General features: G+C 39.2%; 1 protein-coding gene across 7 annotated transcripts in view; it reads right to left on the bottom strand.

The window, feature by feature from the left end:
- ACOT12 (acyl-CoA thioesterase 12) overlaps positions 1-22,053 on the bottom strand; it is a 53,765-nt gene that overhangs the window by 4,139 nt on the left and 27,573 nt on the right. For 4 of the 7 annotated variants that reach the window (XM_027039051.2, XM_027039031.2, XM_053224465.1 and 1 more), the window contains 10 exons: positions 15,356-15,512; positions 13,207-13,326; positions 12,209-12,359; positions 11,500-11,555; positions 11,126-11,189; positions 10,363-10,446; positions 5,295-5,428; positions 2,939-3,067; positions 1,229-1,355; positions 411-968 (listed from right to left, as the gene is read on the bottom strand). In XM_027039051.2, coding sequence (XP_026894852.1) covers positions 819-968; positions 1,229-1,355; positions 2,939-3,067; positions 5,295-5,428; positions 10,363-10,446; positions 11,126-11,189; positions 11,500-11,555; positions 12,209-12,359; positions 13,207-13,326; positions 15,356-15,512 — 1,172 coding nt within the window. In that variant the 3' untranslated portion in view covers positions 411-818. Of the gene's footprint in view, positions 1-410; positions 969-1,228; positions 1,356-2,938; positions 3,068-5,294; positions 5,429-10,362; positions 10,447-11,125; positions 11,190-11,499; positions 11,556-12,208; positions 12,360-13,206; positions 13,327-15,355; positions 15,513-22,053 lie in introns of those variants that run through there. The other 3 variants (XM_027039044.2, XM_027039038.2, XM_027039057.2) reach the window with 3 other exon arrangements.

Here is a 22,053-nt window from a genome sequence, read left to right on the forward strand (position 1 = left end):
CTTCAACTTTTAAATGCTGTCTTGTAGAGGAGGCTAACTTGACATATGCTGGTTTGTCTTACGGGTTAAGACAAATCACAGAGTAGAGTAATGAATGCTGAAGTCTAGGGAATAAAGTGCTAATGTAATGGTTATGAAAGAAGAGCTCAGTTAATATTCTTTCTCTGCGACATCACATTGTGCAGGTACTTTTCTGTGTGTATATATAGCAATAGATACTAAATTGGCCAGCCACCTTGAATATATGTTAAATGACACTAGTAAAGTAGTTTCTATTACTAAAATTGATTGGATTCCATTATGTTTTAATGTCTTCCTAATTTAAAGCTCTAAACTATGTAATACATCTTGTCAGTTGCTCCTGACATACAGATATCCGCCATATATGGAATAATCCCACACTATTAATCACCTAGCCAACTTATCATTTTTTATTTTGTAAAATTTTGTACAATTTTAAACAGAACACATGTTTCATCTCCATAGCCTAAACATGCTTATGATCATTTTAAACCATATTTGTACCATTTTACAGGACACACAAAATTGAATATGGGCAATTTCCACTGCCTGTGTCCCTGGAAGGAAGCAGAGCCACAGACAATATAAAACAGTTTTAAAGCTCTTTAAATAATGCTGTCCAAATCACTGGTGTTTGACCTGAGATGAATTTTATTTTTTAACCCCTTCCTAACTGCATTTTGCTTCAGCCAATGTTAAATTACTTTGTGGCCCCAAAGCTTGCCAAAGTGTCAGGGCTAAGGGTACGTGGAATTGAGAGTGGTAAATAAAACTGGAAGTAAGTGACAGTTTACTATTTAAAATGTGTTTATCAACCCACCATCAGTAGCATTCTCTATGAATTTTATACAAGAGGCTGCTGTCTCTTCTATGGATTTTGACCAGCCACCAAGATTTCCAGCAAAGTAAGGAGAGATGCTAGCAGAAATCTGGTTGAAGTATGATACCTGTTTCAAAAAGAAAATACATTATTTTAATTATTTATTGACTTGGAGCTTCTTTCAGCAGGGATCTGAATCTTGTTGGTATAGGGAAGGCTATGACCCTAATCTTCTGGGGACTTTCTGGAATGATCTACAAGGATGACCTCAGGATTCCCCTGATGTGGACACATGACAGAATTTCAATTACTTAGGGAATGTGGGTAAAAGCCTTCTCTCTATATCTGCAGTAGCAAATTCATGTGCAGATGTTCCATCACACTTACAGTACAGGAGCTGCTGTCAATAGCACGGATGAGAAATCCAGCACATATGATTTCACTTCTGATGTAGTGTGGACAAGGGGGGACTGAAGGCAGAAGAACCGATTTCACTGCTACCGTGTAAGTGCTACTGAAAAATGAAAGGACGTTTTCTAAGTTATTGTGAGAGATTAAAACAATGGTTAGAAAATAAATTTCTAGAGTTAATTAACCTTATGTACGTAGGTAAAAGTGAAACTATAGAGACCCAGATCTTCTAGATGAGGGATCTACATTCAAGTAGACTACATTCAAGTGTAGGAAAGGTAATAAGGGCCACAGGTGTTTTCTGCCTGTGTAAGAATTACTTAATACTTTGCGTAACTCTACAAAGTGGAATCAACTTCCAAGCATGCTTTATTATGTATGCCCTAATGAGTTGTAATTTCAGGCTCTTCTCTTTTTTTAATTAAAAAACAAAACAAAACAAAACCCATTGATTTAAAGAAACTTCACACAACAGAGAACCTTATAGACTAGAAAACAGTCTTCCTCAGTCCACCCTAGCCACAGTCCATTCTCATCCTGGAGATGACCACTGTTAATATTTTGCTCTGTAGCCTTCCGGACCTTTTTATAAATATATAACATTGATGTAAGCAAATGCAAATATAGATTTTTGCATAAATATTATCATTTAATAAATATCGGTCTATAGTTTGATTTTTCACCTAACAATAAATCTTTGGAGGTATTTCTGTATCAGCACCTCTATAGCTACTTCATCTTTTTTAATGATGGCAGGATGCCTGGGTGGCTCCGTTGGTTGAACAAGCGACTTTGGCTCAGGTCATGAACTCGCCCTTCCAGAGTTCCAGCCCTGCATTGCACTCTGTGCTGACAGCTCAGAGTCTGCAGCCTGTTTTGGATACCCTGTCTCCCTCTCTCTCTACCCCTGGGCTCCTCTGTCTCCCTCTCTGCCCCTCCCCCACTCATGCTCTGGTCTCTCAAAAATAAACATTTAAAAAAATGATGGCATAGTACTCTGCAATATGGCTCTACCATAATTTATAAGATGGACCCTCAGTTTATGTCCATTTCTTTTTCCATAATAAATGGTACTATACTGAACATCCGTGTGCATTAATAATATTCACACATGTTCGATTATTCTTATAGGCCAGCTTTCACATTGGAAATCATGCTGGCCAGTTCCAGGTGTAGACTTTAACTGTCCTGGAAGCTTCTACTTCTTATTTATTTGAACACTGACTCTTAGGACACTTCTCTTTAGAACACAGACATTGTGCCATGAAAAGTCCCATGCCCACAGAGAAAAGTCATGGACAAACACTCCGATCAACAGCCCTACCTAGCAGCCAGACATTTTGGATGTCTAGCACAATTGAGCCTTTCTAAATTCTAAACCTATTCCTAATGTTTTATTTGGTAGTCACATTGCATTCTTACTGATACTGGAAGGTTCCCAAGGTTTGCTAAATACCAATTTTATATGTGCATACGGCAAAAGGAAAGGAACTGCTTTAGGAATCTTGCACACAGGCAGCATTTAGTAGGTGATGTTTTTAAATGATGACTAAAGGTCCATCTAGAAAAAATTCAGATGCACATCATTCAAGATCAGAAATGCCTATATTGCCTTCTTTTCTTATCAACTTTTTCATTTTACCCTCTTCTATAAAACAATACGGCACTTGAATTGCATATACTCACCCATCTTTGAGAGGCCTTCTTCGTGATACAAGTACTACCAAGTCTTTGGGTTTGTCACCATTCACTATAGGACAAGTGATATAATATATCTGATCACCTTCACTCACCCAGTTTATGACTTCACAGGACCTACGTAAATACAACAGTGAAAGAAAGGCCACACTTTTCTACCTGCTTGAATAAGGCATTCGCTTCTTTTGTTTATTTGTAAAACTTCATTACTGAGGTCCACATTCACTCTTCTGCTCACATAACTATCCTGCCAAAGCCAGCATTATTTCTCAAAGTCTGTCTTTAGAAAGCTGTTTGGTCAGCAGGAATAATTATGCGTGTGATGGAGAGACTGGTGGGTGTGTGATTCTAAAGTCACTGCCCTCAACACTTCAGAGAACAGCATTTATGGTTGTTTAACACAAAATAATTTTTCTCTAGAATCAGGTAACAATATTTGAAGACTAGTGAATTGTTTGGATGTCAAGGAAGGACTCAGGTAAATGAATATGGTACACTGGAAAGAGTACTAAGTTCAGAGCCAAACATCTTTGTCTTTGAATCCCATACACACACTTCATATCAATGTTATGTTAGGTAAGTCACTTTGTTTTTTTTCATTTGTAAAATTAAAACCCCATACCTATGGGGTTATTGTGAGGATTAAATGAAAACACCTGGCCTGAATCACAGTAGATACACAAGACAAGTAAGCATTCATTCATTCATTCCTCCCTTCATTCAAGTTCAGTTTGGCTGGAATGTCAGGTGACATAGGAAATAGTAACACAAAATTTAGGCATTGTTCTTGATAAAAGCTTTGTACCTACAGAATATCTACAAACATTGATGCGAGAAAATCATGAAATATTTCCTCTTCTCTCAGAATGTTTTATCATGATAGCATTAACCATGAAGTATTATTCTGGCATCTATGCAAATGTAACACATGACCCCAAAGGTGTTTCACTTTAGGGATACTACATTGCCTCTTACATGGTATTAATCATAATCAGGTTTAGGCATTTTATTTTATTTTAAAGTTTAATTTATTTTTGGGAGCGAGAGAGCAAGCAGGGGAGGAGCAGAGAGAGAGAAAGAGAGAGAGAGAATCCCAAGCAGGTTCCATGCTGTCAGTGCAGAGCCCAATGTGGGGCTTGAACCCAAGAATCATGAGATCGTGACCTGAGCCAAGATCAAGAGCTGGACATTTAACCGACTGAGCCATCCAGGTGTCCCAGGTTTAGCCATTTTATTTTATTTTTAAATGTCTTCTTTGTTTTTGAGAGAGAGAGAGAGAGAGAGAGAGAGAGAGAGAGAAAACAAGTGGGGGAGGGGCAGAAAGAGAAGGGAACAGAGGATCTGAAGCAGGCTTTGTGCTGAGAGCAGAGAGCTTGATGTGGGGCTCGAACTCATGAACCCTGAAATCATGACCTGAGCCAAAGTCAGATGCTTAGCTGACTGAGCCACCCCAGTGCCCCCAAGGTTTAGTCATTTTAAAAATGAGCTTCTACTTCATCAAGATTAGGAAGTAAATGGTAACGTTTAATAAATAGGAAGCCCATGTCACCAATCCTTCCCTTTCAGCAAGATGCCCAGTGAGGCCCTAGAGTGCTATATGTAGCCCCAGGAGCTGGAACTTCTTGGAGGAGGGGGTGTGGCCTGAGTGTAATCAGATCCAGTCAGTGCAAGTGCCTTGCAATCCAGGAAAGGAGCAAGAATGGAAGAGGCCCGATTGGGATGCAGGAGACAGAAAGTAACAGAAGGAAGAGACTGAGGGTGACAGTGGGCCCTGATCAGACAGGAAAAGCTGGCAGGAATGCCTTTGACTTCAGTTACTCACACAGCTTCGTCTCAGCTTCTCACCAGGGAGTGCTGCTTCACAGAAAAAGAAGGAACCGCTAATTAAATATCCAGAGTGGAAAGTGGGAAGACAATTAGGTAATCACTTTCTCAAGTACACTGAAGCTGTGTGCAAGCGTGTGGAATTCAAAGCCTGATGGATCTGGGTTCCAATTTGGGTTCTGTTGCTTTCCTGCCTGTGCAATCTTGGCAAGTCTCAGAACCTCTCTCGTTGAGTGGGAATAATATCAAACTTGAAGAGTTTTTTGGGAGGAGTACAACAGATGTGGGTAAAGCACATTAACTCAATATAAACGCTAAACGAAGTATTAAGAAAATTTTTGTTTTTACGTCTCTCAGTAGCACTTGATGCAGTTTTCTGTGCAGGGCAAGTTTTAAAACATACTCTTTAATTAATAAGCAATGGGTCATACACTGGGCAATGGAGATGGACTGCAACATGGAGGTCATCTTTTACATGAAGTCAGGGTTGCTTAAGAAAATACTTCAAATGTATTCTTACATGAAATGAGGGTCCCACAAAGGTCTCTTGGTAAAGTCAGACAGGAGATGGTAAGTCAAGTGTGCTGGTCTTTCCACATGCTTTTCAACCCAAACAGATAAAAGGTCATGCTCTTCCAGGGTATATATTTTTATCTAAAATATAATAACAAAAAATAAATTACAAAATAAAAATGGATGTTTTCACTTTAAACACCACACACAGTCACAGGCTGATTGTGCTGGCTAAGGCATCTTGGCACCTGAATAACAATGAAGCCAAATGATGGCAATTTCCCTTCAAATACTTGGATGTCTGGAGCTTGGACCACGGTGATATCCTCTGTGCCCTCTAAACAATATGTGACAGGTTAATTATTGTGCCACAGTCTTCTCTAGAAAAATAAAGAATGTAAGCATTTCTCTTTTTATCTCTTTGAGATATTTCCCTGACTCAAATAACAACAGAAAATATCACCAGGCTGATAGGCAACTCAGTGTTTCATCTCCCTTCAGACACCTTAGACACTTTCCCAGGTTGTCAGGCATGCCAACGGGTCCCAGAAAGTAAGCCACCACTTCTAGAACCAACTCAACCTTGCAAAGGGTTGAAAGCACCATGCTTCTTCAGCACAAAGCATTCTTTCAATTGTGAATCACAAGGGCTCATCTTCCTGAGAGCCAATTCCTGGGTTTCTAATGTTGTTATGCCTTAGATAAGAGGAGGCCTGTCTTGGGGAGCCATTTGACACATACTTAAAACAATACATATCCCCTATTACTCCAAACTCTCCTGCCATTGCACTTTCGATAATAATCAGAGATATGTGCTCAGCTAAGAGCACATTTCTGTCCTGCCCATTTTCTCCATCTCTTTCAGGGTGCTTTGAAGTTGGTGTTGAAATGTGCCATCTTATAATCATCCCCATGGCAACAAGCTGTGAGAAGACAAACAAACAGAGGGTTAAGACTTCACTGCAAGAATCAAGCAGATGGACAAGTCAGGCTGTGAGGGAGAAAACCTTTATTTAAACATAAATATCTTCAAGAGAATGAAGAAGTAAGAAACAGACTAAAAGCAGATTAGAAAGAAAGGGAGTATCAATTTGTTTACACATGTTAACTCTCCAGTTAGTTAACCTTTGTGCAAAGACCATCTTTAAATCAAGCCCACAGAGGAGGACATGGCCTGGGCCATAGACACGTGAAACAGAAAGCCATGAATGCAGTTCCAGTGGGGGGCTGAGACTCACCCCAAAATGGCCATGCCTAACTTCGCTCCCCATACAGAGGAAGTAAAAGGAGGTTCCCTGGTGTAAATCCAGAAGGAAGTTATCTTATCAAAACTTGGTGGCCATGTGGCTCTAAGCCAGGTTTCTGGGTTCTATAGTCTCAGAGGGGGCAAGGGTAGGTGGCCAGGGTAAGTTCCTCACCTTCTGTCAGAATCAGACTTTGGGGCAGCCATAGTCTACACTGATGGAAGCAGTATGGAAAAGGATGTAATATTGGGCTAAGCACTTGCCAAGGGTTGAATTGTGTCTCCTCAAATTCATATGTTAAAATTCTCCCAGTACTTTAGAATGTGACCTTATTTGGCAACAGGGTCATTGCAGATATAATTAGTTAAGATGAGGTTATACTGCAGTAGGATGGCCCCTAATCCAATAATGACTGATGTTCTTATAAAAAGGGGAATTTTGGATGCAGACGTGAACACTGGGAGAACGCCATATGAAGATGAAGGCAGAAATCAGGTGACACATTTACAAGCCAAGGAACACCAAAGATTGCCAGCAAACCACCAGAAGCTACAAGAGAGGCACAGATTCTTTCTCACTTCAGAAGGAATTAATCCTGCCAGCACCTTGAACTCAAACTTCCAGCTTCCATAACTGCGAGGCAATACATTTCTGTTGTTTAGGCCACCCATTCTGTGGTACTGTTACAGGAGCCCTAGGAAATGATCACAGTACTTTTTCAGGAAGCTGCTCCCCAAGTCACAGACACATACTGCTGCTTTCTATCCTGGAGCCAAGGCAAACACCAAGCTGAATAGCCACCATGAAACTGCCTCACACAGCTTGCTACGCTTATCCAGTGCTGAGTACATTATCAGATGAGGGAATGATATTTTGATCCTTCTCCCAGAAGATGAAGGGAGCAGGAAGTCCTGCTCACTGCTGTGCTGTGGGAACCCATGACACTGATGTAGACAGAGCAGACGAGTAAAGGCAGCTGTTGGTGTTGATCTCTTTAAACCCTAGTATTTTAGAAAAGCCAACTTCTGCTTAGTGAAAAAATTCTCTAAGACCAACTCTTCAAGAAAACATGTTCTCTTTCATGCTCAGAAGAGTACAGGTTAAATTCCATCTGGAACCAACTCAAACATTTTATCACTTGACGTCCGGCGAATTTTATTCTATGAAACAAAGCTGAAAGTAAATAAGCTCAAAATTGCTAACATTTTATAATGATATTGCTTTTTCATTCTAATAAGATTCCGCTTAATGGATTTGGATATCTTATACAAACAGCACAAGAGGAAAGAGTATAATTTTAGAATTTTATACTATCTGTTGACCAATATGCTATGGAGACAACATTGTGGAAAGGAGAACAAAACTGGTTTTTACAGAGGCCTCTGTGGTGAGAGGAAGTGACCTGACCTTCCCTGGGAACCCCCAGGGGCGAAGGGGAGGAGAACTGGTCAGGGGGAGCTGTGAGACCCAGACTCTCCCCAGATTCAGTCAGAATAGCTCCTCTGGTCTGTTTCCTGTACTTGGCTTTGTTCAGCGTAAAGGTTGCCAAGTAGTCCTTGCCATTCTGGCTTTCATCACAGCCTTTCCAGTACACTCTCAGCTGCCCCCTAAATAAAAGGCTACTCCAGTCAGGTCAGTCTCCTACCCATGCTGATTTCTACCACGATGACTGGAATCATACTCCTCATTGCCTAGAGAGCCCCTTTCACCCTCCAGCAATCTACTTACACCATCTTCAAGGAGAAAAGAATCACCCCCTCTCCAAAGTCCTCTGTAAATAACTGTCTTGCTTTACTTTGTTGAAGTGCCTAAGAGCTGACCTTTATGATTTAAATATTATAATCTCTCACTTGTTTATAAACCACCTTAAAGTTACTCTTCAGCTGTTCCATGTGTATGTGTGATGTTACCCAAATAGACTGCAACTACAAGCTCCTTTCAGGTGAGAGTACACATTTTGCTCCTTGTATTACTATACTATGATTAATTCCACGATCATACATAAAAATGAAATATGAGTTAAAGAATAAGTACTGCCCAATTACAGATATCAAAAATCTTACTTTTTCCATTTAACTAATTTGTATCAAAAATAAGTACAGACTTTAAGCCCTGAAATAAATATGACTCCTAACACATAATTGGAAGAATTATTCAACTAAAAGGTGACAGAAAAAAGTAAGAGAGCTGTATTTTAAAATTAAAAGGATACAAGCACTTTAAAAAGTAGGAGAGAAGAGGAGGGTAACTCAGAAAGGAAAAAAAAATCAAATTTTTATCATAAATACAATCTAAAGAATTGGAGGGCTTCAAATTCAACAGAAATGACATAACAATGTTGCTTTAATTATATAATATCTTCTAAAGTATCCACACAAAAATTAAGAATTAATTATTGGTGGCTCTCCTTAGATATGAGCCAATACACCATTTATTACTTTAGATTTATTTCTGGCCCCAAACTCCCAAAGAACTCAAGTTTTTATATATTATATGATTTCACAAAATGTGCGCTCTTCCTTCATTCCAGACACAAGTCTGCCCTTTCCAACACTGCTTAGATGCCAGCAATGATGCAAGAAACAGACTGCATGTTAGTAAAAGAAAACAAAGCCTTAAAGCATCTTTTATGTGGGATAAAGAGAAGAAGATCATTTTATTACGTTTAACCTGTGTTTCTGCATCACTGAATTTGGTATACATGGAAACCTAACTGGATCCAAACAGGGTAAGAGAGACCCTGATAGGATACAGAAGAAAAGATAAAAACACACTAAAAGCCAACAAACCAGAACAAAACACTGACAAAAGGTCAAGGTGAAAACAATCAGTAAAGTAGCATCTCAGTTTCCTTCAATTTTAGGGTAAGTGACCATATAATTTATTGCCCAAACTGGGCACTGAGGCATTATCAATATTTATGACAAGACATCAGATGATGATGGAACAATCACCAATTATGATGGACAACCAGGAATATGGTCACCCCTCTGGTAGGTGCTGCTGCTTCACTGATGCTGAACAACAGTACACACTGAAATATGAGCACAAAGAACTGGCATTACTGAGCCCGTCCTGAGTGCCTGGCACTGCTATGTTCTGGGACCATCTACAGCGGTGAGCTAAATGCCCACAGAGACCTTACAGTCTAGTCTAGTTGTGGGCATCAGCTTCAAAGGGTCTCCTAACCACTTCTGAAATGAGATAAAATTAGAATCCAAATTATATATGTTTACTTAAATTTGATGACCTGCAAAATAGTATAAAAGGTGCTAAGAGAGACACAAAGAAGTCAAGACAAGGCTTCTTTCTTCAAAAGTTCATAATCTTGTTAGGGAAAAAGGCCATGTGTAAAAAGTTAAATTACTATGTAAGACATCAACATCAATTCAACAAAGCAGTGGAAGCACTGTCACAAGACAGGGCATAATTGATTGACAAATTAATTTTGAAAAAGTAATTGCTAAGGGGGTTCCTCCAGGGAAGTTCCTTCAGTCAGGATGATAGGAATTGGCTTTGTGCAGAAAGCATTTGTCCTGGTCTTGAAGACCAGGTTGGACTGAGGCAGATGGAGAGGAGAAAGAGAGAGGAGTGGAATATGACAACTAAGTTCAGAGGCAGGAATGTGTGGGGCAGCCTGGAGGACCACAAATCAACCGGCACGGAGCAGTAGATTCAGCCCTGGAAAGATACCTGCCTCTTAGAAATAGCTTCCCAGAAAGACTTTTTACCTTCTTAAAAGCAGCAGTAGAAGCAGAACCACCACCAGCAGCATGACAACTTTCATTTGTGATGGACAGCAGGTTGTACATAGACCTGGATGCCTCCTACCTTTTCCACAGCACTGGTAACCTCCCAGCCACTCTTGGCTGCCAGATTTTTGAGAGCCTCCACATTGGCATTACTCAGGGATACCTAAAACACAAATATCGTAAAAGCTGAGAGTTCGGTCCACAGATATGTGATCAAACAGTTTCTGCTTAGAAAACGGGAACTGTTAGAGCCAAAGTGATAATGCTAAGCTCAGAACCAAGCTGTCGGTAACATAATTTGTCTCAAACACTTAATTCAGAATTCAGACAAAATAAAATGAGGCCTGCATGCTTAGCAAATTAGTATCATTTTAATTGGTGTCCTGAGCAAAGACAACATAACCTTTCAGTATGACTTATAATCAACATGTAATCAGTAAACTTGGATCTCCTTTTATAATTTATGGTCAAAAACTTTAAAATGACTAATACTTTGTTGTTGTGTTATAAAAATGCAAGCCGGAAGGCATGTCTTTTCAGCACAAATTATGGAGAGACACCGTATCTCAGTGTCATGCTGCTTGAATGCATTTGATGGCAGATCATTCTGAGTCTGTAGTTTGGAAACTGTACATGTAATTCAGACAGGGCACAGAAACTACTAGTTGGTAACCACTTACTAATAGTTTGGTTTTATTTTGAGATGATTGGTTGATATAATTTACCTTTTCATCTAACTTGTATAGGCACAACCTGAAGCAGTTAAACATGGGAACTTTCATGTTTATAATGATACCCTTTTCCCTTTTTACACGAAAAGCTCCAAATCATAAAACGGTTACCTGGTTGCTTATGTCCCATTGTACACAAACTGGCACTTCTTCTTTGTGGGAAGTAACATATTTTCTGGAAAAAAATTAAAATGTTACTTAACATGTTATAATAATGTTATAATAATAAAGTTTTCTTCCCTGCATTTGGCACACAACAGTCACCATGACACTTTCTTGAACTGAAATCAGCAGTTTTAAAAGCTACTTTTACTAGTGGAACAATCAAGAAAAAAAAATCTGTCACAGTTAGCCTCCAAGTCAGAAAATATCAGACTGTCTCATGTTACATTATGTGGGAACAGACACCTAGAGAGGGGCCCTTTGCTGTATAATTTGTTAGATAAGAGAACATAGCCTCAAATCCTTATGCCCACATCCCTTACCTGCCTAGGCGAATTCTCTTGCGTGCAATAGCTCCACGATACCGTCTAAAATCATCCTTTAATAAAAAACAAATTAAAATCAATACATTTCTAATTTAATGGTACAATCCTTAAGTGTCTCTCTCTGAATTCAGTTGAAGGGGCTAGTTGGAACACACATGGTGTCTCTGTGTGAACTATACTCAACACCCACAAAGGGCAAGTGCATGGATAAAGACAACCTTTGCAGCCTGTTTTTTTTTCCCTTTTTTAAAGTGGTGACTTATCATTTCTGTTATCAGAATTATACATCTATCTCACTATACAGTTTTTAGAAAAGGTGAGGGTGGGCAGCAAGGCCCCTCTCAGATAGGGAGAAGATACAGTTCCATTGCATGTAGAGAACCATGGAGAGCTGGAGTAAAGAAGTGGGAGAAGAGAGTCAGAAATAGGACACGGAAGATGATGTTCTTCCCACAGCAGCACATAGCGGAACAGAAGTGAGGTCTCTAGGGCCTCTATCATTCTAACAAATGATGAGAGTGATCGGGGGTGGGCAGGGGGAGAAAAAGTCCATTTTACTTTGTAATGTAAAAAAGAAAAAAAATCTAAAGAGGAATAGCCTTGGAAGTTGTTGCTGGTGTGGGGAGATTCTGGGTAGAGCTCTGCAACCCACCACTTCCCCCAGAATAAGTGGTCTGATTAATGAACTCACGTGCTGATAACTGACCTTTGATATGGGTTTGATTCTGGGAAATGTGACCATTTCTTCCTTATCATTGACAGCATTATAAATGAGAAAAGCACTGTTGATGTGACGGCCTTGGCCCTTAGACCACTCCTGACAGTCAAAGGCTTCCACGCGCACTCCCACTTCAACACTGCAGAGGGCGACACAGAGCTGTGGGCAGAGAACCAGAGCCTGCCAGGCCTCCTCTGCCCACGCAGCCATCACCGCTTCTGAGGGAGGAAAAGAATGAGGGTTCTGGGCTTTTCTTTTTGTCATCGCAAATGTATGCAACTGTTAAAATCCATTTCATCAGAGTGATGAATCTGATGCAGAAGCCCCTGGGAGAACTCCCACTTCACTTTCCCACCAAGTGGGAAAAAGGCCAGTTAGGAAGGACTTTCTATACCTTCATGAACATATTTTGATAATGGGGAATGGGGGAGTTGATAGTGCCAAAGTCAAGCTTTCTCCCCTAAACCTAACAGTTCCATATTTAAAAGCATCAAACACTAAAATTGGATAGGAAACATACTCTTTTTCACATTTTAAAAGACTTAAGGCAATTAAATCTTTTCATTGTGTATCAAGAAAAAAATAACTGGGAAGTGGTTCGGGCTTCATGGTGATAAATAACAGGTTCATTAGGAGTCAGCTGACCATAAAGTCACTGGGACTCTTCTGAGAGTGAAAAAAAGAGTAATAATTATGACAGGTACACACCAAGATGGTACTGGGTTAACTGGGAGTCACCCTTATTATGAGACAAAAACCAACCCATCACAATTTACTAAGTGCAAAGAGGCTCCAAGAAGAAAACAGAGTTAAAATGAGTTGTCTATAGATGTTGAAGATGAGTGAAGTTAAAAAAAAAAAATTAGAAGGAACTTGGTTATTTTAAAGTAGTCCCTACACTTACCTCTACTCTGAAATAAGAAAATTTATTCATTTGCAAGTTTGAATTTGTCCACAGCAGGCTAAGAGCACTAAAAATGCTTTACCAGGTCTGAAATGTATTGTTGACAATGGCATTGAAAACAAGACGATCTCCAACAGCAGATGGTCCTCGAAACTTAAACATGTCCACGGACTTTAGAAGGGGGTGTGCCCTACAGAGGCGGCTGATGAAACAAAGGGAAGAGAGAGAGGAGAAAGAGGTCACTCTTCAAAGTATTTTCATGAACTGCTAATTTGCGTAACAAATGGAACGGACAAATACTTCTTTTTTTTAAAATGTTTTTTAATTGTTTACATTTTGAGAGAGAGAGAGAGAGAGCAGAAGAGGAACAGAGAGAGACGGAGAGAGAGAGAATCTGAAGTAGGCTCCAGGCTCTGAGCTGTCAGCACAGAGCCCGACTCGGAGCTTGAACTCACAAGCCCTGAGTTCACGACCTGAGTCGAAGTTGGACGCTTAACTGACTGAGCTACCCAGGAGCCCCTCAGTGTGTTTTCTAAATAAACATCTTTTAACTCTTGTAAGAATGAAATAAGTACATTACATAAGTTGAGAGTGGGTCTGTACAATCCCTGCAAACATTTTGGGAAATACTATGTCCCCGAGCTGGAGGGTCTTTACTGAGATGCTTGGTGCTTCTGCTCTTGTGGTGACAGTCATGCTCTTGTTTTGTTCCCTATCTCAGTCCCTCTGAAAAACAAACCAAGGTCTTCTGTCCTCATTTGAGGGTTCTATTCATCCTGACAGCTCATGGCCACAATCACAGGAAGTTGTAACTCTCAGGTTGGAGGGGAGCACAGTGAAGGAACTACCAACTAGTGCTATTCACACCAGTTTCTTAGCTTCAACTGAATTCACTCACATATCAAAAGACTCATTTTTTTTCTATTGGAAAATTACCTAGATTGCTACACAAAGCCTGAAAGGCTACAAGGTACACATTTTACAATTTTGTGTGTGTGTGTGAAATTTTGAAATTTTGTAAAGTATATTTAATCTCAGAAAGTTACTTTGGTAATTTTCTACATTTTATATCCCCACGGTAGTCATTCAATTACTCAAAGGAATTGTGCCAACACTATGTGAACAGATTCTGCCACAGTTAATTATATTGTAAGCCTTAAAAAAGAACAGGTTCAAATTCTTTATTGCCATTGAGAACGACAATCTCATTTTAAAAACAAGCTCTCTTATTTGCGCATAATTTATAGGAAGGATTACTACAGGTTTCTAACTATGGTCATAATTATAGACATACTCATCATAAAATTCTTTTCATTTTGGGAAAATAAAATCTTAACAATGTTCCATGGTTACAAGATTGTCAGTAGGGCAATTCCTGTTCAAATGCATGTTCTGAATACACAGTGTTCCTTAAAACTGCTCAACTGCCTACATGGTTCCATTAATAATAAAATACCTTTTTTGAAACTGAGGAGTACTTAAAAGTATTCTTTCAAGTTCCTCTCTTTGTTATCTTATTTTTCAGTTAATCCTTTGGCCATAATGATTCTAACCAGCACCTTCAAAGGTCAGACCAAATTGTAAAGTGTCTTTTAAAAAGTTTGCAATTTGAGTATTTTTAAGTGTAAAGGTCGTCTTCCATTTCTATTCTGCATCCACCATGTCATAACTATCATTACAAGAAGCTGCAGCGTTACAAGATCAACATTTACAATTCAGAATAAAGTACTAGAGCTGTCATTTCATTTTTATTTTTGAGCCAAGAACATAAACATTCACCTTTAAACAAAAGGGCAGATTAGGAGCACCTGATTGGCTCAGCAGGTTAAGTGGCCGACTCTTGGTTTCAGCTCAGGTCATAATCTCCTGGTTTGTTGAGTTGGAGCCCCACACCCAGCTCCACATGCAGAGCCCGCTTGGGATTCCCTCTCTTTCATTCTCTCTCTCTCTCTCCCTCCCTCTCTCTGCCCATTCTTTGCTCATGCTCTGTCTCTCTCTCTCTCTCTCTCTCTCTCTCTCTCTCTCTCTCTCTCAAAATAAATAAACTTAAAAAATGAAAAAAAAAGGACAGATTAATCCTAAGGTAAACAGATAAATGACTTATTTTCTCATTTTAATAAATGGCAACACGCTCCTCTCCTTCTCTCCTAGCTCAATAACCAGGACTCAGACCCTTTCTGATCTCTCCCCACTGGACACAACATCACACACCAAAAGTCAAAACCAAGAACCTTGCAGAAATAGTAGCCAGACTCTCCATCCAAGCCATAATTTGGCCACCAAATGTATTTCCATGATGGTTTGCATGGGGTGGGAGGACAAGTTCAATGCTCTGAACAGCAGTGCCACCTGTAGAAACCATTCCTTTCTCTTCATCACAAATGGGATCTGAAGGAGGGATGCAGACATTAATATTGGTGGAATTAACTGCACAAACTGGGACTACTATTTTTCCTTCCTAGCTGTACCCTTAACTCATGGGATTTTTAGAAAAATTAAATTATTCCTGAAGACTTAAATCTCCTGAGGAAATAAACAGGTTTGATTCTAAAGAGTGACCTTCATGAATTCCAGGGAATTGGATAGCTGATTAGAAAGAGATTGTATTCCAATCTATCATACAAGTTCATTGGAATTTTGATTAAAATAATGATTAAATTTAAACTTGAGTTGTTTGGAGTGGAGAAGGGGCAGATCAGTGTGGGGAAAGTCAGAAAGAAATTTGGGGGTTGATGGTATGTTACTATCTTGATTGTGGTGATGGTTTTATGGGTGTACACGTCTCAAAACAAACTGTATACTTCATGAGCACATGAATTTAGGGTATACCAGTTATTATTTATAATTATAATAATTATTATGTTATTTATAACTGCATTATGTATGCATAATATTATTTATGGTGCATCAATTATACCTCAATAAAGTTGTTAAAATGAAAGGACTTTGAGCTATAAAGGGCCAAAGATACAGAAAATCTGGAATAGTTTGCTGTAGTATAAACTTCAGAATGGGAATGTGGCCTCCATAGTTACTGTTTTGCAATGAATGCAGTCACGAACAGAAATGGCACAATGAGTTGTACTTCTCAGTGTCCTTCTGCTTCCTTCGAATCATATCTGCTTCATTTACTGACAAATTGGTTTTTACTCTCAACAATGGAGAAATCATTTACTCTGGCTGCAAAGCAGTAAAATGTATTCAGTTATGCGTCTTGCATCATCTAGTGAATCATCAGCTAGGCCTAAATCTTGTGTGCCTTTGTTGAGGAAGTAGAGGGAGGATTTACAAATCAGGGGGACCATCCCGGTTGTCCTGTCAGAGGCAGAGCTGAGCTTGCAGCCCAAGAGCATAGATTAGGCAGCTGTTGGGAACTGGGAATGGGGCCATTCTTGGCACAGTCACACATAAGTGAGCAGAGAAGTGTGGCTACAAAGACCTGAACTGCATTTCCTCATGAAATTTTTAGATTTATAATTAATTGATGGTCTTTTAATTTTTTTCCCCTTCATTTCACTGATCATTTCAGTCTCCTACTTGAAAACATGTCAGAAACTTCCAAAAACACCCTAGTACAAAAGCCCAGGGGCGCTTGGGTGGCTCAGTTGGTTAAGTGGCTGGCTTCAGCTCAGGTCATGATCTCAAAGGCTCTGAGTTCAGGCCCCACATTGGGCTCTGTGCTGACAACTCAGAGCTTAGAGCCTGCTTTAGATTCTGTGTCTCCTTCTCTCTCAGTCCCTCCCCCACTCACACTCTGTCTCTGTCTCAAAAATAATTAAAACATTAAAACTAAATGAAAAATAAATAAAAGCCCAAATCCTTCCCTTGGCTAGGGAAGTCCTTCCTTCCTTGTCTGGTCTGTCTACTTCTCCAGTCCCAGCGGGTCTGATTGCGACTACTACCACTCTCCTCCTATCATATTCTCTTTCACTCTCTTTGTTCTAGCTATGAGGGCCTTTTTTCAGTCCTATAACTAAGTACTGTCTTCAACATCAGGGAATTTGCACATATTGTTTGCTCTATCAGCAGGACTATCACATTCTTCCACTTATCTCTTATCCCCTATTTTTATAGGGGAGCAAATTTTGCCACCTCAAGATATGCCTCTTTGGCATGTTGCTTCTTTTAGGCTTATTATTTTAAGAAACCATAGAGAAGCTCTGAAAACCCAGTAGAAATTACCCTTTGGTAAGAGACATTTATGTGTATAAGAAAAATCTCTATTTGTAAGCATATTTCCCTTGCTGTACCAGAAAGAGGGGGATGACTGTAAATCTAGAAACTTACCAGAGAAGACAATGATTTAAATCTACAAAATAACCTTATCCTTGTTTACTGTGCTTTCCTCGGTAACCTCCCATAACTGACCCACCACCCCCAATATCATCTCTTGTCTTTGGCTTTGCCATTTCAATGAGTTACTCATTTTTTTCTGGATCTCTCCCATGTATATAGGCAGTATCCTGTAATTAAACTTTTGTTTGATTTTCTCCTGTTAATCTGTCTCATGACAATTTAATTCCCAGACCAGCTAGAAGAAGCTTATAAAGTAAAACTTTTCCACCTCAACACTATGTTGGCTCATCTCAGTCAACACTTCCTCAGGAAAGCCTTCCAGATCTAACAGCTAATTCCCATTTATGAGCTCACACATGCATCTTTCTTTTATAACTATACTTTTATTTTTCTTTGTGTGATCTTTGACCCGCTAGATCCGAAGCTCCTTTGGACAAGAACTGATTTTCTTTTTAAATTCTAATATAATTCCTTAATATGAGCACTCAGTAAATATTTATTGAATGAATGAATGAATGAATGAACTTAATTTTGCTGATTTATTCCACATTCATAGTCCCTGCTTTCAACAGAATTTTCCAGGTAACAAAGTGTACCAATGTACACTTTTGTATGTTGTTTAGTAGAGTTCCTACTGCTTTGCATTTTCACTTAAACAATACTGTAGACTCTTCAAATTTTTCCAGTTTTGTGGGTGTGAAATATCTTATGTTGGTTATAATTTGGATTTCCCTGATTAATGTGGTCCATCATCTTTTCATATGGATACCAAACTTTCTTGTTACCTCTGAATGAAATGTCTATGTCATTTGCTTCAAATGCTATTTTTCTCCCATTCTTCTATCCTTTCTTCCTGGAACTCTGATTAGATGCATGTTAGACTTCTTACTCCTTTCTCTATGTCTCCAAATCTTTCATATATTTCCCAATTCTTTGCCCATCCATCTGCATTCTAGGTAACTCCTTCAGATCTATCTTCCAGTTACTGTCTTATCTGCTGTTCAATTCATTCATTGAGTTTTAAATTTAAATTATTATATATATTTTTGTATAGAAATTCTCTTTCTTTGTCAAACCTTCTAGGTAATTTTTTTAATTCATGAATAATACTTTTGATTCTATTTCTTTAAAATATATTAACGTTTTTACTTCAACATTCTTTATATGATAAATGCAGTAATTGTAGTCTTTGTGGGCCTCCTCAAAGGGGGCCCACCTCCCCAAAGCACCTTCAGAAGGTGATTCCTCTAGATTTTGGTGACTTATTTATTTTTATTTTTCAGGATTTTTGACTAGGAGTTCATATGCCTTGGATCTGTATCTGTGGGAATTCTTTAGAGCGGGGCTTAAAGTTATGTCTCCAGAGGTTTGCATTTGTGGCTGCCAGTCACCTGGGGGTACTGTAACACAGTGCCACTTCATAATAAATTTCTCTTGGTCTGTTTCAGTACAAACAAGTGATGTGGATTCTGATACCAAATCTACCTAAGAATGTACCTGTGATTGAATTCTCAAAGGAAAACAGGTCCCCCCATCCCCAACCCCACCCGTTTTACCTAGGGTTAAGGTCTCAATGAGATAGGAAAGCACCCCTACCAAAGCTCATTGAGGATTGGGATTTTTTTCAACTGACTCACTGAAAGTATCATTTTTTTAGGTTTGCAGCTCCATTTAAGGTTCCCTGATTCAACCTTCCACCTATCATGGGCCACTGGCTTTGTTTCCTGAGCCTATGCAGGCCCATTAAAACACAAGTTCTAGGTCTTCTAGTATCTACAGAGTCCCAAGCAAATTTGTGTTTTCCAATTATGGCCGGACTTCAAGATTTTCTCTTATTCTTCTTCCTGCTGAGATGTGTTTGCAAAGATGTTTGTAAATATTTTATCCAGAAATTTTAGCTTGTTCTAGACACCAAATCCACCATATTGCTGTAATCAGAATTGGACTGCTTCCTAAAGTGATATTTAAACACACATGAAATCTTGAATCTTTCAACTTCTTTTTTCTCTCTTTTTTTGCCATTACTGACATTGTCAGATGATGTCCTATTAATACCTAAAACTGTACTGATTTTTTTAGGTTAATATCTCTTGCTTTTTTGTTCCAAATAAATATAAACTATCTCTAAAATGCACTGTTAAATCAAAAAAAAGAAAAGTGCATAGCTAATTGAATATTGTGCTCTAAGTGTGTGTTTGTGTGTGTGTGTGTGTGTGTGTAATATTGGTTGTCTTTCAAGATAGGAACTGGGTAACTGGGAGATACTGATGGCAGGAAGTCGTAGCTTTCTTAAAAAAAATATTTATTTTGAGAGAGAGCATGCACATGTGTGTGCGTTGGGGAGGAGCAGAGAGAGAGGGAGACAGAAAATCCCAAGCAGGCTCCACATCATCAGTGCAGAGTCTAATGCAGGGCTCAATCCCATGACCATGAGATCATGACCTGAGCCAAAATCAAAATTGGACACTCAACCAACTGAGCCACCAAAGCGCTCTGGAAGTCTTATCTTTTAACTGAATGCCCTCATACCTTTTGAACTTTCACCCTGTGCATGTGTGCTACCTATTTTTAAATAATTTAAAATAATGATAGAATAAAAAATTGAGTAGGCAATATATTATGGAAAACATTGTAAAGACACAAATGTAAGGCAATTCCTTCTTTTCTGAGGGATAACTTTAAAGACAAAGCTACTCGATTCTTATAAAGACATACATGGCATACACTGGGATACAAAGAGGTGGGTACTAGGGCAGGTCATGTATGCATAAGCATGTATGCATAAATATACTGAATACAGGTGACCTACGACATGGATGCAAAAATATACTGAGTACAGGTGATCTCAGCGTAGAAGCATGCTTATTTACAGGTAACTGCAAATCATTGGAGAAATATAGCTCTCGTAGGCTCAGAGACCAAGTCAGGTCACAGTTCTGTCTGTGTACTCAAGTATGGTAAACAAACCTCACCCTTTCTACAGACTTCCAAATAAGACCATGCCTGTCCAGAGGTCAATTACAATACTTGTACTTTGGATGTTCGTTAAGTATTGTGTCATCATTCTGTTTGGACAATTTTGCATTCATTCTACAATTTCAGGTCAGGAACTTTGACCTGAATTGAAGTCATTTTAACTGTTGTTTTCCTTCTCACAACCAGAAAGAATTAACACAGGATAATGCTCATAAAGATTTGATTTCTCACTAAAAAAATAATTTAATGCTCCAAATATGAAGTCTTTTCCTATATACCAAGCCTCCAAACAGTGACTCAGTGGTACAAGAACACACTCCAAAGAAGTCCTGCTTTTATGTAATCTAATCTCATCTGTTTCCCTTTTCTTCTGAAAGCATATGATTTTAACTAAAATTTCTCACTGTTCCAATGATATGCATTTCAATCACACAAAATCTTAAAAGAGATTCCAATTAGTTCTGATATTACTATCAATGTTAGAACCCTGGGTTTTCTAAAAACACTGTTCAATAACAGAGATGATCTAGCTGTCTTCCTTCAGAAGGTATTGTCCAGTTCAAGACAAACCCTATCAGATACACTGGACAGCAGGTGGACAAAACACGCACTCAAGGGCAACTTAAAGTTCTGGGGTCTGGCTCTGACATTAAGAGAAATTGCTTTTAGGTTCTATGGTTGCTTCAGTGGCATGCAAGCTTGTAAAATTTCTAAAAAGATAAAATCAACAAAATTAAGTTAAAAGTTGTATTGTACAAAGGAATGTAGAATAATCCACTTTTACAGCAGATTAGAGGAAACATGATAGAAACGGACTTCTAAAAATCTATACTTCTGAAGTATTTTTTTTACTTTAAAGAGAGAAAGAGATAGTGTAAACTGGGGAGAGGGCTGAGGGAGAGAGGTAGAGAGGGAAAGAGGGAGAGAAGGAAAGATAGAGGAGGAGAGAGAGAGAGAGATGAAGAGAGGGACAGAGGGACAGGGGGAGAGAGGGTGAGAGGGAAAGAGAGAGAGAATGGATCCTAAGCAGGCTCCACGCTCAGCACATAGCCTGATGTGGCACTTCTGGGATCATGACCTGAGGTGAAATCAAGAGTTGGACACTCAATCAACTGAGCCACCCCTTAAAAATCTGTAATTCTAAACTGAACCAGACCCATAGAGGAGATCTTGCCCAACTTCCTAACACACTGAAACTGAAGTCAATTGCAATCATTCTACCTCTACATTTGAATGGCTGTAGCATGTGAGAATGACTTTTCTATTCCCAATTCAGTGGACAGTTTTTATTCCTCACTTCCTGGAACACAGTTGACCACTCATTTCTTCATGTAACTCTACTCCCTTGACTTATGATGCTAGTCTCTCTGGTTCTCGCTGCATCCCTCCCACTAGTCCCTCTAGGTCTTCTTTGTAGATCCATCCTCCTCCTCTGATTATCTCTTATGGCCATGTTCTGCAGGTTCCACTCTTGGCCCACCACCCTCTTGCCCCTATGAGCCCTCCCTGGGTGACTGTAGGTACTGGCTTCATTTGAATTGCCATCTATAAGCTGCTGTGTCTCAAACTAAATCTCCCCAGACTGGTTTTGTCCTTTTGGTTGTTCCACAAGCACATGAGACTAAACTGAACTCATCATCCACCTCATCAAAACTGC

Source organism: Acinonyx jubatus, chromosome A1 (assembly GCF_027475565.1).
Source record: "Acinonyx jubatus isolate Ajub_Pintada_27869175 chromosome A1, VMU_Ajub_asm_v1.0, whole genome shotgun sequence".
Classification (NCBI taxonomy): Eukaryota; Metazoa; Chordata; class Mammalia; order Carnivora; family Felidae; genus Acinonyx; species Acinonyx jubatus.